Source organism: Zonotrichia leucophrys, chromosome 1A (assembly GCF_028769735.1).
Source record: "Zonotrichia leucophrys gambelii isolate GWCS_2022_RI chromosome 1A, RI_Zleu_2.0, whole genome shotgun sequence".
In the NCBI taxonomy this organism is placed as follows: Eukaryota; Metazoa; Chordata; class Aves; order Passeriformes; family Passerellidae; genus Zonotrichia; species Zonotrichia leucophrys.
The window spans coordinates 68242434-68258048 of NC_088170.1; the positions used below are offsets into that span (position 1 = coordinate 68242434).

Below are 15615 nucleotides of genomic sequence, written 5' to 3' on the forward strand. Positions count from 1 at the left end.
CTCCATAAAAACACCTGAAACAAATTTAAAATGCAGTTTACTGCACACAGAGTTGCACAAATGGAAGAGAACCCAAATTCAATTAGATTGAACATGAGACTGGAAAGCAGCTGCTCTAGATCAGAAGGCATCAGGAATTTGTGTCCCCAACCACAGTACTGAATATTTTCATGCTGCTTCCCTTCTCAGCTGTGTCCATGTGTAAGGAAGCAATGCTATTGCACATCTTGGGAAGAAATTCTTCCCTGTGAGGGTGGGCAGGCCCTGGCACAGGGTGCCCAGAGAAGCTGTGGCTGCCCCTGGATCCCTGCAAGTGTCCAAGGCCAGGCTGGATGGGCTTGGAACAACCTGGGATAGTGGAAGGTGTTCCTGCCCATGGCAGGAGGTAGAGCTGGATCCACCATTGGATCCAATCTGTGCTCACCATTCTGTGACTGAGTGTAGAGGGATAGAATATAAGAAAATAAAGGTAGTGTAGAAAGTAATCTTACCCCCTAAGGAGTTGCAGCTGGGCTAATTATTAAAGATTAGGAGCAGGCCTCACTTTAACAGGCCACAGCTGTAGCCAATGAGAAGAAGAGTGCTATAAAAGAGTGGATTGGTTATGCGAGCAGGAACTGTAGTCAGTTGGCTGCTATGAGAAGAAGAAGAGTCAGTGCTTGGAGGACCTGCCTTTGAGAAACATCAAGGAGGTGTGAAACTCTTGCACTAAGGAAACAACAATGTGAAACCTTTGCAATGTAATGACAACAACTGAGATTCTGATTCAGGAGAAGGGGAGCCAGGTCTATCCCATTGAACATGAGCAGAGCACCCCTGGGATGGGGCCTTCAGCAGGCTCTGCCCTCACAAGCCCCCACTCCACCCCTGCAGACAAAAAGCTGTGAGGCTGAACCAAAAGGAAGGAAGATGAGGGACAATCTGAGAGATCCCCTGACCACAGACCAGAGAGGGGAGGGCAGGAAATAAAACACTTTCCAGCCCTTCCTCTTCAGTCAAGGACAATAAAGATCATACATGCTTGAAATCCCCTCAGAACCACCAGGCTGGGTGGAAGCTGACAACTGAGTGAGAACCTTGTGAAAAGTTAAAAGAAAAAAAAAAATTGCTGGAGTCTTTCAATATAGATCTGGAAATAGTCAGAAAGCTAAAAGATAAAAGCACAATGACAGCTGTCCTCACTCTCTTTCCAGTGTAATACAGAGGTTAATATTCATTATGTTGTTTGTTCTCTTGATGCAGCAGAAAGGGGACAGACAGCTTTGCTGCCCTACACAAAGACAAATGCTGTGAAATTACCAGAGCTTGTCATAGTCAATGTCCCACAGCCTACTTCTGCTTTTAAACAAATTCTCTGATTCTAAAAATTTATTAAGACAAGGACAGTATCAACAGCAGCCCTTTCCCTCATGCTGTTCTTCCCTGCATCCCCATTGACCCCACACTGCCTTCAGGCAGATCTGCTGCAGATTTGTGCAGCATCACAAGTATAAATTCCCTAATTTAAGCAGAATTAGCTGCAGCATCAAGCAGCTGCTGATCAGCAAAACAGGTTACCAAGTCAGGTTTCTGTGGGGGTCCCAGTTGTGGGTTTTTCTGGGTCTGGATTGGAGGCACTTGAGATGGCAGTTCATGTTCACACTCAGCTGTTTATTATTTCTTATCAGTAAAACAGTCTCATTACTGTGAGTTGGGCAGCTTTTCATTAGAAGGCACAAAATGGCCAACAATCTCTTGTTACAAGGGCTTTTAAGACTGAACTATCCAGTTAAGAACTGACACCTGGATTATTTTCCCTTTTAACCCAATAACTGATCCCACAGAGCTGCAATGGGGACTTTTCTGCCCAATTACAAAATGCCACCCAAACCCACGGAGAAGAAGGAAGAAGAAGCATGAAGGAGAAACCCAGGATGACACCCTGTGCCCTCCATCTTGCTGCCATCCACAACATAGTAAAAATCCCAAACCTCAATTTCTCACCAAGTGATTCACCTACACTGCTCTCTATCATCTATTTCACACTTTTGTGGATTCCAGTCTATCTTGAGTTCTGGGAAACTTTCTCCATGAATGAGGGTCAGAGTCAATGCTTCCCGGGGGTCAGGGCACCCCAGAGCAGACAGAGGAATATTCCCTGTGCCCTGGATTTCCCCAAAATTATAGGGGGAAACTTCTCTTCCTGGGATATGGTTAGATATGCTTGGCTGAGAGCCAGACCACCTCCCTGACAAATCTTACTGCAACCAACCACAGGAGTCTGAAGCTGAGGTTTGGGAGGGAGGCGTTGACACAACAGACAGAACTTTTTGGGATTTGATTTACAGGGATCCAAGCCTGACCCCACTGAGCACAGCAGCAGGCCTGGGGGGGTGGATACTGAAAATGAACCTGATATAAAAGCACTTTTAGATGCATTAATACACCTAAATTGTGAAAGGTCCATCAAAAATAAAGTCTGAAATGCCCCAAACTGGTGATACTGCCACCTGCATTTAAGAGGAGACTAAACTGACTGCCATAAACCCCATATCCAGGGCCACATCCCATTAGCAAGAAGGTCAGGACTTTATTTCTGGCCTGTGCCAGAGAGGACTCGGAGCTACTGTACCAGGGAGGAAACAGCAGCTCTTCCCCTGCCCAGCCCCTGTGTTATTTTCAGCAGTACAGTCTCCAATAACACATCTCAACCTATTTTGCAGGACACACCCTTTCCCAGGCTCTTTCCAAGCCTCAGGCAGGAAAGAAGCCAACATTCAGGATACAGAGCCAAAACCCTGGGGTCTGCACTATTCTTAGCCTGAGCATGCAGCCACTCAGACAGCTCGACCCCAGACACAATGGCAGGAAGCAGCAGCAGCCACTGTTTGCAGAGAGCAGCCAGAAAAGTGTGAAATTATATCCCCCATCAGTTCAGGGAGCAGCCAAAGTCCTGGTTTTCCTCCTCAAAGCAGCTGTCAGTGGTTTGAAGGCATGAACTGCTGCTGACCTCCATCCTCAGGTCTGCACTGGGTGTATTCTGTATTCCCTCCCAGAGAGCCTGGTACCAGTGTGAGGAGGATGAAAGCACCTCCAGCAAAACTGGCAGAGGAAGGAGCAGAAATTGAGACGGTGTTCATGGAATCACTGAGTGGTTTGATGGGAAGTGTGAATAACGCCAATCACTTGTTTTTAAAATTTTAGAAGTTTAATAGTAATAAAATGGTTATAAAAAATAGTAATACAATTAGAGTAATAACAATTTGGACAATTTGAATTAGGACAATATGAGACTTATGGACAGTCTAGGTACCTTTTCTGGGCAGCGCAAGAACGAAAAAGGACCCACATTAACAAAGGATTAACCCTTAAAAACAATAAGCTGTTGTATGTTCATACACCTCATACATGATGCATAAATCCCATTCAAACACAGGATTCTGTCTGGTCAGCGTCAACTTCTTCCTCTGAATCCCAACAGCACCTTCAAGGCAGGAAGAAGTTCATTTCTCCTGATAATGGAGCAATAAATTCTCTTTCTCTGAAAGATTCATGGGTCCTGTGGCTGCTATCTCAGTGCGAGTCCTTTCTTTAGAAAAAAAGTATCCTACATAGCAGAGTTTCTATTTTAACATTTTGTTATAACCTAAAGCTATATTTAACACACTACTTAAGAGAATTAATATAGCATCACTTTCTAACACAACACATATAATATTCATTTTAATATTTGTGAAAAGCCAATCATAAAACACATGCATTTTTCACAGGAAGGGTTTTTAAAGACATCCTGTTCCAATTCCACCAGAGCAGGCTGCTCAGGAGCCTCAGCTGGAACACTCATCCTTCTGGAGACTCCAACTGCCCCAATGAAGGCCACAGAGGACCCTGGCATGGTTCTCAGCCTGAAGCTCTACCCTTTGTGTCTTATTTTTACACAGATTTTTAAAGCTGTTAATTTAGCCAGATGGTCACCAAGCAAAGCTGTGATACAACAACCACCAGTTGTGCTTTGCACGTTTTGAACAGAACATTTTATTTGCTGACACAGCAGGTCCTGCAGGACACCTGGACTGAGGCTGAGCTCCAACCCAATGCAGAGCATCCTGGGGAGGCAGTTGTGACTCCCCATATAATGAACTGCAAGCCAGTCCCTTGAAAAAGAGGGTTTAGACAAGGAAAGGTAAAAGTAAGGCAATAAAATCCAAGATCACTAAGAGAACACCACCTGAAGGATGAAGTGGTGCACAAGCAGTTATCACAGAATCACAGATGGTTTGGGTTGGAAGGCACCTTAACCATCATCTACTTTCTACTCCCTTTTAGCATTAAAGACAGCTTTTTACCCCAACCCAACTTTTATCATTAAAGCCCCTCTGCCATACAGTTTTCTTACAAATGCTGCTTAAAAAAACAAGCTGTAAATTTAAGAGACTCCTTAAAGCATTGCATGCTCCACCTCATAATTATAAAATACTAATTTCTCTGCACAGATTTTTGTCTTGTTAAGTCACCCATAACATAACTGCTCACCACACGTGGCAGAACCAACTCAGCCAGGGGCAAGGTAAAGGATCACAGGTAACTTCTGATGGAGCTCTACTCTGCCAGCTCATTTCTCATCTTCCCCAATGCTCCTGTTCTCTCAGAAACCAGGAGCTTCTTGAGACATAAACTTTAAGGAATTTAGAGATTTTACAGGAGCTAAGATTTTACCTAGAGTTAAGCTTTATTGGAGTTAATTAGAATAAATGGGTAGGCCTTGATGAAGTTAAGAGGTAGTAGTTCACTAATAATTGATTGCTTGTCAGCACAATGTTTGGTTAGCTGGGTTTGTAATGAAAAATATAGAAATTTATAAATAGCTTTTAGGAACATGAGACAATTGTGGCCTTCTCTGTTCTGAAACCAATTGAAGACAGGAATGGGAGTTCTACCAAGGGTTCATTTGTCATATTTGCATTGAAAAGATAAAAAGGTCAGAACAAGGAAGACTTAATTTACTTCTTCATTTTTGGAGCCTTCCCCATGAAAGGGACCACCAACCCATTTCAAGGAACAAATGCTTAATAGCTTTTGAACTAATTACCACATGGAGCAGGGAATGGGATGTAGCAAAGTGATGAATATGTATTTGTATTTTGGGTATTCAATACTTGTACATAAAAGGACTCTGTGATCACCTGTAAATTGCAGTGTGTATTTGGGAGCTATCCCACAATAAACATACACTTTCTAACTTTAAACTGTTAGAGTTTTGGATATCTGTACTAGATCAATATCCATATTGGGAATGGGATGTACCAAAGTGATGAATATGGATTTGTGTTTTGGGTATTCAATACTTGTATAGATAAAAGGACTTTGTAATCACCTGTCACAATATACACACACTTTCTAACTCTAAACTGTTAGAGAGTTTTTGTCCATCACATTTGGATATTGGTACTAGATCAATATCCATATTTTTTAATAAATCATTCCCACTCCCCGCTCAGCTTGGCTGCTGGAGGGGCGACAGCCAAGGAGAGGTCAGAGCAACCAACAGCTGCAATTCTAAAGCTTTGTGGAAAGCTGTGTGCAGCTTAATGAAGCACACTGAGCGCCGCACAGACCTTCCAGCCCACAAAGTGCAACACATGTTCTCCAGCTCATCCAGTTTTCAGATGTACTGAAGCAGAAGAGAAACGTGCTGAGAGCCCTGCCATGTGCAGCTTAACCCACAAACCTACATGTAAATCAGCAAGGACCCAGGCTTCACACTGCCAGACACAGTTAACCTCTGTGGCTTTGTTTCTCTCTAGAGGCAAAAGCATTTACAGGGGTGAAGTTTTGGAATTTGCATGTTCTTGTGTGTGAACAATTAAAATCACACACAGTCGTGCACTTGTGTGACAGCAAGCAAAGGCAGCAGAGCCTCCCTTGGGCACGGGAAGCTGCAGTGGTTTTGTGTCTTGGGCAGATCTATTTCAGAACAGAATGGAAGGCTGGACAGATCAAGTGCTCTAGCATTTACTACTTCTTTTTCTTGGCAGGGACTCGCACTTTCACCCACCCTTATGAGATATTTTCAGTGTAAAGTCAAAACACAAATCAGAAAGCACTTGGGATACTTTTGAAGCACAGAGACAGCACTTCACTTCAAACTATGTACAGCATCTGACAACAAACTATGTACAACAAACTATGCACAACAAACTATGCACAAATACCATATCTACAACAAACTATGTATAAATACCATATGTACAACAAACTATGTATAAATACCATATGTACAACAAACTAGGTACAACAAACTATGTACAACAAACTAGGTACAACAAACTATGCACAAATACCATATCTACAACAAACTATGTACAAAAAACTAGGTACAACAAACTATGCACAAATACCATATGTACAACTATATGTACAACAACAAACTATATACAACAAACTATGTACAAATACCTTATCTACAACAATATGTACAACAACAAACTATATACAACAAACTATGTACAAATACCTTATCTACAACAAACTACGTATAAATACCGTATGTACAACAAACTATATGTACAACAAACTATGTACAGCAACAAACTACCACCCTGAACTTAGCACTGGGGCAGAATCACAGCATGGTTTGGATTGGAGGGGTCCTTTGATGGTCACCTCATTCCAACCCTCTGCCATGGACAGGGACACCCTCCACTATACCCAGAGACCCATCCAACCTGACCTTGAATTTTCCAGAGATAGGGAATCCATCATTCCACTGGGCAACCTCTTTCAGTGCTCTCGTTGTAAAAAAAATTCCTCTTGTATCTAGTCTAAATCTATCCTCTTTCAGTTTAAAACCAATTCCCCTTTCCCTATCACTAACGGACCCAGTAAAAAGTCACAGAAGTTGGGTTAAGTTTGATTTATGTGGGGGAGATGAGTGCAACAGCATCCATGAGTCCCTCTCAAAGTTCAGACACTTCTCAACATGAGGATGCTCTCTCCCATTTCACCATCCAGGAGAAAATCAACATTGAAAGCTCAGCTGGAAAATCCACAGGGATCAGGAAAACACAGGCCACAGACCAAGGGGATACTTCTGATGTTCTCTGACAACTGTTTTCCATCAGAGAGACACTGTTTCTTTTTCTGATAAATTCCTATTTTGTGGTTCTGCCTCAGGACAAGCTACTTGGACCGGTGTCTAGAACACCATCCCAGGTGCTCACAGAGCATCTCCAGCACCAATTCCTGCCTGGGGGTCAGCACCAGGGTCCCTACTGCAAACTGAGCCTTCTTAAGACTGAGCTCAAGGCAAGATGTGCTGGAAGAACACGTCCAGCAGTGACATGCAACAGGAGAGAGGGACACTGCTGTCACACGAGGCAGGATCAGGACATTTTCAAAAGTAGAGCTGAAAACCAGATTTCCCACGGCATTGTGGGAGCTCAATCCAGTCCAGCTCTCCTTGCCTGGCAGTAGGAGTGTTCTCCAAGAGCAACATCTATTTTCATACCAACATCACAAGTGCTGCTACGCCTCATCCAGCAGCTCAGAGTGCTGCCAAGACAGTTTCAGAAAAAGCTGGAAGAAAAACAAAGGTTCATGCATTTCCTCAATGCTGTTTGTGGTAGAGTAGAAAATGAGGATACCAGCTCCAGGGAAAAGTTTTTCCATTCACAATGGAGACAAAAATTCTTCAACTCCCCAAATCTGTTTCTCCTGCACTCTAGTTAATTCATAAAGAAGGCTATGGATGTAATTTGTACAAAAAATCTTCCCTCATTTCAAAGAGTTTTGTTGTCCCCTGTGCAAACCTGGACAACTTTTGCTGGTCTAGAACCCTGTAATATATGGTAGGGATAATTCATGCTATTAATGTAGGGTATAAAATATTGTGAAATCCAAACCATGTCTTTTGACCACCTTGGCCGGCAGCAGCTGTCCTATTCAGATTCAACTAATTCCCAGACACAAGTTAAGATAACTTTTGATTGACCCCTTAACGTAAGAATAGAAGCTTCCAGGGTGATGATCACTGGTTTCTCGAGTTGTCGGGAGCCACCCAAGAGCAATTATCGCCTTGCTGATTGCATCTGTCGAGATAACCATCCTGATACATGTGAATACATGGCTTCTCCAGAGTTGACTGACACCAAGGGCACACCTGGATGGGACCTTTGTCCAGCTCTGCACATGGAAAACAGCGATGCACATGAAGAGACACAAAGAACATTTGGTCATCTTTGCCTCGGGCAGAATAAACTGTATAAAACCTCGAGTGTGAACTGGGGAGACTCTGACACTCTGGAGGTGAAATCCGTGCGTTCACCCAGCGCTGATCCCGGGCTCGACGCTGAACTCTTTGGCTGTGGTGGTTTCAACAACCGAACTTTGGTCTCGCAGACAAATTAATAAATCTTTGCTAAATTTTTGATAATTCTGGCTCACGATTTGATAATTTGTAACAACCCCTTCCTCAAAAACATAAAAAGAAAAAAAAATAGAATGAATAGCAGCAACTGCAGGGGCTCACCCAGCCCTTGCAGCTGAGATAACTGCAAGGAGCTTTCCCCACCCAGCTGAGTGATGCTCAAGGAAAAGCACTGCAAACTGCTTCAGATGGGATTGCACAATTATCCCCACTCCTCACGGCCATGACCTCCCCAGGGGAGGGTCTTGCACAGGAATCCAGATTGCCACACACACGCAGCTGCTGGGCTCCTCTGCCTTCAAGTGTTTGTGATCAGTTCCAGGACTGTCCTTACAGCCAAAGAGCCTCCACAGCCACCCAGGCAGGTGGAAAGGGTGACACCTCTTTGGCATTTGGCTCTCAAAGCTGCAAACAGAGCAAGCTCTGGTCATACTGGGATTAGGCTTGAATACAGTCTTGAAGACCTTGCTGGAAAAGCAAGGAGTGTTTGTAGGCTAAAATGAACTGTTAGCACTATTGCTCATGGGAGTTGACAGAATAATAAAACCCCACTAAACAGCTGTCCTGACTCCCTGCCAAGGCTGGGCATCATTTACTTCTGGGTCCTGTGTTCACCACACATTTCACAAAATCCACAGCAATGGGGAGCAACCACCCCACTCAATCACTCAAAACTAATTTCCTCCTCCATTAGGTTTTCCTACTGGGTTGGCAGGAGAGATTCTTTCCACAGCCCCAAAAAAACACAAATTCAAGGACACAAATTGCTGTGATAAAAACAAATTTATCCTCCCTGCAACGGCCATGCTACGGCCTCACATTCTGGAGGGATACTCTGAGAACATCCATGCACACACACCTGCAAAATGCCACATTATTGTTAGTCTGAGTTCCTCTGCATGTTTTTAAGAGCTCTGAACAGTTTCTGCACAATTTCTAATTTTTTTCCATCCAAATCCAGGTGTTCCTATAGCTGAGTTGGTACTTTAAAGTAGAAAAGGCATTGGTTTGGGTTTGGACAGGAATTCTGTAACATGGTTTTGGTCAGAAGGGACCTTAAAGATCACCCAGTTCCAGCCCCTGCCATGGGCAGGGACAACTTCCATTATCTGAGGGTGCTTCAAGCCCCATCCAACCTGGCCTTGAACACTTCCAGGGATCCAGGGGCAGCCACAGCTTCTCTGGGCACCCTGTGCCAGGGCCTCACCACCCTCATGGATGTTGTTTCCACTTATTAACCCATGGCCTGCAACATCCTGGCAAGGAAGAAATCACAGTAATAAAACCAACAGGAACACTGAAGGAAAGAAGAAAGTACTGAAGGAAAGAAGTATCAAAGGGCTGACTCCAACAACAGCAACACCCTAAATCCTACATGATGTCATGACTCATCCTAAACTGGGATCTACCTGATGTCATTTAGTCATCCTAAACTCTACATGAGTCACCCAGCTGGGACTGCCTGGCTGGGTGAAATGAAGGTGCAACCAAAATTCCCAGGAAGTTTTTTTGTCTCAGCTCCAGAGGCTTCCACACCTCCCAGGCATTGGATCCTTCTCCCTCCCAGCTGGATGTGCCACAGAAACAACCCAAAAGCTGAAGGTTGATGCCCAACACAAAACTGCTGGTGAGCCCACAACCACCCTGGGGTAGGAGTCAGCACACAAACAGCCCCTCCAGCAGATCCAGCTGGAAATGAGTGCCTGGGGCACAGGAAAGGACCAGCTGGGGTGGGTCAGGGACCACCAGCACAGCTGCAGCCACAGGAGGTGCCGTGGTTGGACCCCAGGGCTGCAAACACATCTGCCCTCGGGGTGCCAGGCTGCAGTTCCCCCTCAGCTGAGTCACAGCAAAACCACACAGGATCAGCTTTCAGTTTCTTTTCATTAACCAAGAGGCTGTTAATGTTCACAGAAATATCAGCCCCTGCACCAGCAGTTAGCACAGAGTTGATGATTTTCTCGCAGGGGTTTTGCAGCCTCATCCACAGAGGTATTCCAACATGATTTACTCAAGTCCCTGATTTTATGGGACACCCCATGGCGTTTATGGGAGAATTAACCCACATGCACACATCACTAGGGGGAACAGGAACAGAAAAAGAAATTACCACTATTCTTACTGAAAATATTTGGTGGAACACAAGCAGCGGCATGTTGCAACTGGACTGCTCCAGCTGGAGAAGGTATCAGCTATCCCTGGAAGAACTTGTTGCAATTTTCTCTGGCAGCTCGGCGTTAACCGCAGCGCTGGAGCCTTTGAAAGCGATTTCCAAAAGGCAGAGGGGGCAAGAGAACCTCAAAATCTGCAGCTACTTAGCCAGAAAGCTTGGAAGTTTCGGTTCACTGTCACCACAGGCTTTTAAACAAGGAAAACAGATCGAGTTCTGGCATGTTGATTCAACTTGTGCTAAACCACTTAACCCTGAAAGCAGCAACACACACACACACACACACATCGCTCTGAGCAAAACACAGCTGCGGCACAGAACAACAGCGAATTTTCACGGCTCCTTCAGCCTCAGCGTCCGCACCTTTTCCCAGGATCACTGAGGTTGGAAAAGAATTCTAATATCATCAAGTGCAATCATTAACCCAGCACTGCCAAGTGCTCCACCAAACCACATCCATACGTATTTTAAATCCCTCCTGGGACGAGGCTCCAGAGAAATAATCAGCCTGTTCCAATGCCTTCCCCTTCCGCGGAAAAAGCTTTTCCAACTATTCACCCTCTCGTCCCCATTCCCATCTCTGTCCGTCTCCATCTCAATCTCTGTCCCCTTTGTAACCTCATCTCCGACTTCTTCCACATCCCAATCTCCGCCTCTGTCCCCAGCTCCATTCCCATCCCTGCCTCCATCTTCATCCCTCTGTCTCTCTGTCCCCTTTCTATATTCTAATATCTAATTCTAATATCATCAAGTGCAATCATAAACCCAGCACTGCCAAGTGCTCCACTAAACCACATCCACACGTATTTTAAATCCCTCCCGGGACAGAGGCTCCAGCCTGTTCCAATGCCTTCCCCTTCCGGGGAAAAAGCTTTCCCAAATATTCACTCTGAACTTTCTACAGCGTAACTTGAGGCCGTTTTTAAGTTCTGGAAATCACACTCCGGGTGATTTTTCTCACTCCTCAGCTGATTTCTCTCACTGCCAGCCCTTCTCAGTAACCAGAAAAACACGTTCTCTCTCTGTAACTCCTTCCCCAGCCGCTCAAGCCCTAAAACCTGAGAGAAAATTCAACAAAAACAATATCACAGCGCAATGAAATCACGCTCAGCACGCAACGCCGTGTCGGACACCCGCCTCGTTTCTATCAGCTCCTCCCCGGCCACTCGCAGGGGTCAAACCAAAACCTTTTTTTACCCCCTCATTAAAATTTTCTAAGTGACTGAGCAATGCCTCGCACAAGCGCGGCCAATTTTAAGAGATTACAGCCTCGCTTTCCGCGGAGCTTCATTACCATCAGATTAGGGAGTTTGGAAGAAGGAGCATCTGGCGCTGCTGCTGCTGCTCATCGGGAACATCCCCAGCGCGTCCCTTCCTCCCCAATCCAAACTTGGTGCTTTTTAAGAGAACGGGCACCCACCCCATCCCACCGAGGTGTCCCCGGTCCCCTCGGTGCCCCCGGTACTCACGCATGAGGGTGCTGAAGGCGCAGAGAGCCAGCAGCGCCTGCAGCAGCACCCCGAAGCGCCCCAGCAGCGCTCCGCTGCCGCAGCCGTGCGCCGGCCGGGGGGCGGCCATGGGGATGCCGAGGGACGGGATAGTGCGGAGAGGTGCGGGAGAGCCCGGGACGGAGCGGGAACGGGGACGGCAATGGGGACGGGACAGCCCCGAGCCGCACAAAGGCGGCCCCGAACCGCCGCTCCCGCCCCACGGCCCGCCCCGCCCGCAGCAGCGCCCGGGGCGGGGCGGGAGGGAGGGACCGAGGAGGGGATGGGGATGGGGACAGGGACAGGGAAAAGGGACACGGATGGAGATGGGGAGAGGAACAGGGAAAAGGGACATGGATGGGGATGTGGATGGAGATGGGGACAGGGACAGGGAAAAGGGACATGGATGGGGAGGGAGGAGAGGATGTGGGAGAAGTTGGAGATGAGGTTACAAAGGGGACAGAGAGACAGGGATGGGGATGGAGCTGAGTTAGGGACAGGGATGAGGATCAGCACAGGGATGGGGAAGGGGACAAGGATGGGGACAGACATGGAGATTGAGATATGGAAGAAGTTGGAGATAAGGATATAAAGGGGACAGAGAGACAGAGGGATGGGGATGGAGGCAGGGATGGGAATGGAGCTGGGGACAGGGATGACGATCAGGACAGGGATGGGGAAGGGGACAGAGGCAGAGATTGGGATGTGGAAGAAGTTGGAGATGAGGATACAAAGGGGACAGAGAGATAAAAATGGAGACAGACAGAGATGGAGATGAATGGGAATGAGGATAAGAATGGAAGTGGAGTTGAATTGGGGAACAGGGACAAAGATGGAGACAAAGATGAGGATGTGGAAGGGGTTGGAGATGGGGATGCAGCGGACACAGACATTGAGACAGAGGCAACCATGGGAATGTGTATGGAGATGGGGACAGGGATGGGAATGGAGATGGAGTTGGAGATGGGGATGAGTGTGGTGATAGGGAAGGGGATAAGGATAGGGACAGATGGAGATGGGGATGTGGAAGAGGTTGGAGATGGGGATGCAATGGGAACAGGCAGACAGAGAGAGGCATGGAGATGAGGATGGAAATTAACATGGAGGGGTGGATATGGAAGGGGTGGGAGGTGGGGATGCAGTGGGGATGAGGATGGGGACAGAGATGGAGATGAAGACAGAAATCAGGATGGAGATGCAGGCAGAGACAGTGATGGGGACAGGAGTTATGGACATAGATAAGGACAGAGAAAGAAGGGGGGATGATGATGGAGATGAGGATGTGAGGCCCTGGAGGGAATTGGGGTGCTGGAAATTGTGCTGAGGTTTGGAGAGCTGGGTTTGGGGAGTCCTGGTGGGACAGGGGGCTGGGCTGGGGAGGGTGGATAGGGGTCATGTTGGGATCCCCCTGTTGGGATTTGAGATGCAGTTCTGAGGGAGTCCCAGAAGCATTTCAGGTGTCAAGATGTGCAGATCCCAGCAGGGTTTGGGTTGCCCTGGCTGGAGAGGTCCTCACAAAGTTTGAGATGCTTGACTGGGGAGGGTTGGTAGGGATAGGGATCCTGGTCAAGATTGGGGTGCCAGGTTTGGGGGTTCCAGCAGGGATGAGGGCTGGGTTTGGGAGCTCACAGCAGGGTTTGGGGTACCAGGCTGGAGAGGATCCCAGCAGAGTTTAGGGTGCTGGGCTGGGGATGGTCCTGGGGTTGTGTTTTCAAACTTCAGCCTCAAATCTCATTTTTTTGCTCCTCTGTGTAACCCTGCTGCCACCCCCCTCTGCAGCCTCCTCCCCACAGGGCAGGTTTCGTTTTCTCTTTCATTTCAATACCCTTGAGGCCATCTGCAGGCAGCACTGGGGTCACATGGTGAAATGTCCCTCCCTGATTTTGCAGCTTGTGTTTCGCTACAAAACCAGAGAGGCTGCAAATCTTATCCTGTCATATGACTCTGAGGGATGGCCTTAAAAACAGCAGTAAATGTTATGAGAAAAGAAAATCATGGGAGCTGGCCTGCTTCCCAAATAGGTCCAGTTTACAACACAGGAGGGAATTGTGTTGTTCCTGGGCTTGGGAATCCCCTGTTCTGGGGAGGTCATTAGTGCCAGGCAGTTTAGGCTGGAGCCTTGTCCCTCCTCAACTCAGTCAGCACATCACTGAAATAACAAAAATAGTCCCTCCTCTTTTCTTTTTTTTTTAATTATTTTATTTTATTTTTCCAAGGGTGAATTGAATCTTGGGTTGATTGCTGTTCACTTAGCTCACTGACTTTAATCATGGTTTAATCATGGCTTCAGCCAGGAAGGTGGAAGTTTCATCTCACTAACTCATTTTCAGCTGATTTTGTATGTGCAATTGTTAGTTTCATAAAAAGGTTCATTCCCCTGAGCTGGTAAATCTGATTGTGTTTTGCAGTCAGTTGCCTTTATATTAAATTGTAAATCAAATATTAAAGTTGATGCTTTTATATAAGCCAGTTGAACACACGGTATGGGGAAGCATCTATTAAGCAAGTACACACTTTAACAGAGATTTCTTCGGGCTCTTAACTTTTTTTTTTTTGCATTTTCTCAGATTTCCTAGGCTGCTGCTATAAAGACATTTTCAAGAATTGCTGGATGGTAATTTCTCCCCTGGGAGGTGCCTTGGACTCTGCTTGCCCAGGTACAGCACAGCAATTGTAGAAAACAAAGGGGAAAAAAAAGACATTTAACCAAGATGAGAATTTCTCAAACAAAATTTCAGTTTCTGTGAATAACCTGCAAATTATCTGTGATGTATCAGGGCTTTGCCCAAGGGGACAATTTCTCAAAAGCTCCCTCAGAGCCAGTTCTCCCTCCTCCCCTTTCCTCAAGCCCAATCAATGGTGATTCCTCCCAGCTGCTTTATCAGCAGCACAGAGTTATCCCAGGCCTTGTTTCCAGGTGCTGATGGTTTTACAAGAGAGCAGGATGCCTCCCATGTGTGAGAACACTGAGGCTCCAGGAGGGCAGTAAACAGAGCCTTGATTCCCCCTCCTTGCGGGAAGGGCAGAAATCCTTCAGTGTCCCTTGGTGCTCCTCACTCCTCCGCGAAAACACAGCTCTGCTTTATCAAAGGCACCGTTTGCACTTCAAAATGTTTGTGTTTTCTGAGCCCGTGCTAAAAGTCTTGAAGTTTTGTCTGTATCCCAAGTGGAGCCCAGGAGCTTTGGTTATTGAATGCTAACACTAGAATTTTGGCAACTAAGATGCGTCACCAATGGCTCCTTTTTTTTTTTTTTTTTTTTTTATTTTTTTTTGGTTTTTGTTTGTTTGTTTTTGGGGTTTTTTTTTTGTTGTTGTTGGTGGTTTTTTGGCGGTTTTTTTCCCCCTGAGGTTTTTCTCTCTCTCAGGAGAATTTAGAGCCTCTTTCAGTATCTAAAGGGGCTCCAAAACAGCTGGAGAGGGACTTTGGACAAGGGCATGGAGCGATAGGATAAGGGGGAATGGCTCCACACTGCCAGAGGGCAGGGTTAGATCAGATATTGGGAAGAAATTCTTCCCTGTTAAGTTGGTGAGGCCCTGGCACAGGGTGCCCAGA

At 46.3% G+C, this 15615-nt stretch overlaps 1 protein-coding gene across 1 annotated transcript in view; it reads right to left on the reverse strand.

The window, feature by feature from the left end:
* Window positions 1–12297, reverse strand: part of LOC135458137 (store-operated calcium entry regulator STIMATE-like) — a 34967-nt gene extending 22670 nt beyond the window's left edge. The window contains exon 1 of the mRNA XM_064733102.1: window positions 12044–12297. Within this exon, the coding sequence (XP_064589172.1) occupies window positions 12044–12152 (109 nt within the window). The 5' untranslated portion in view covers window positions 12153–12297. The remainder of the gene's footprint in view (window positions 1–12043) is intronic.
* Window positions 12298–15615: the final 3318 nt, after the last annotated feature.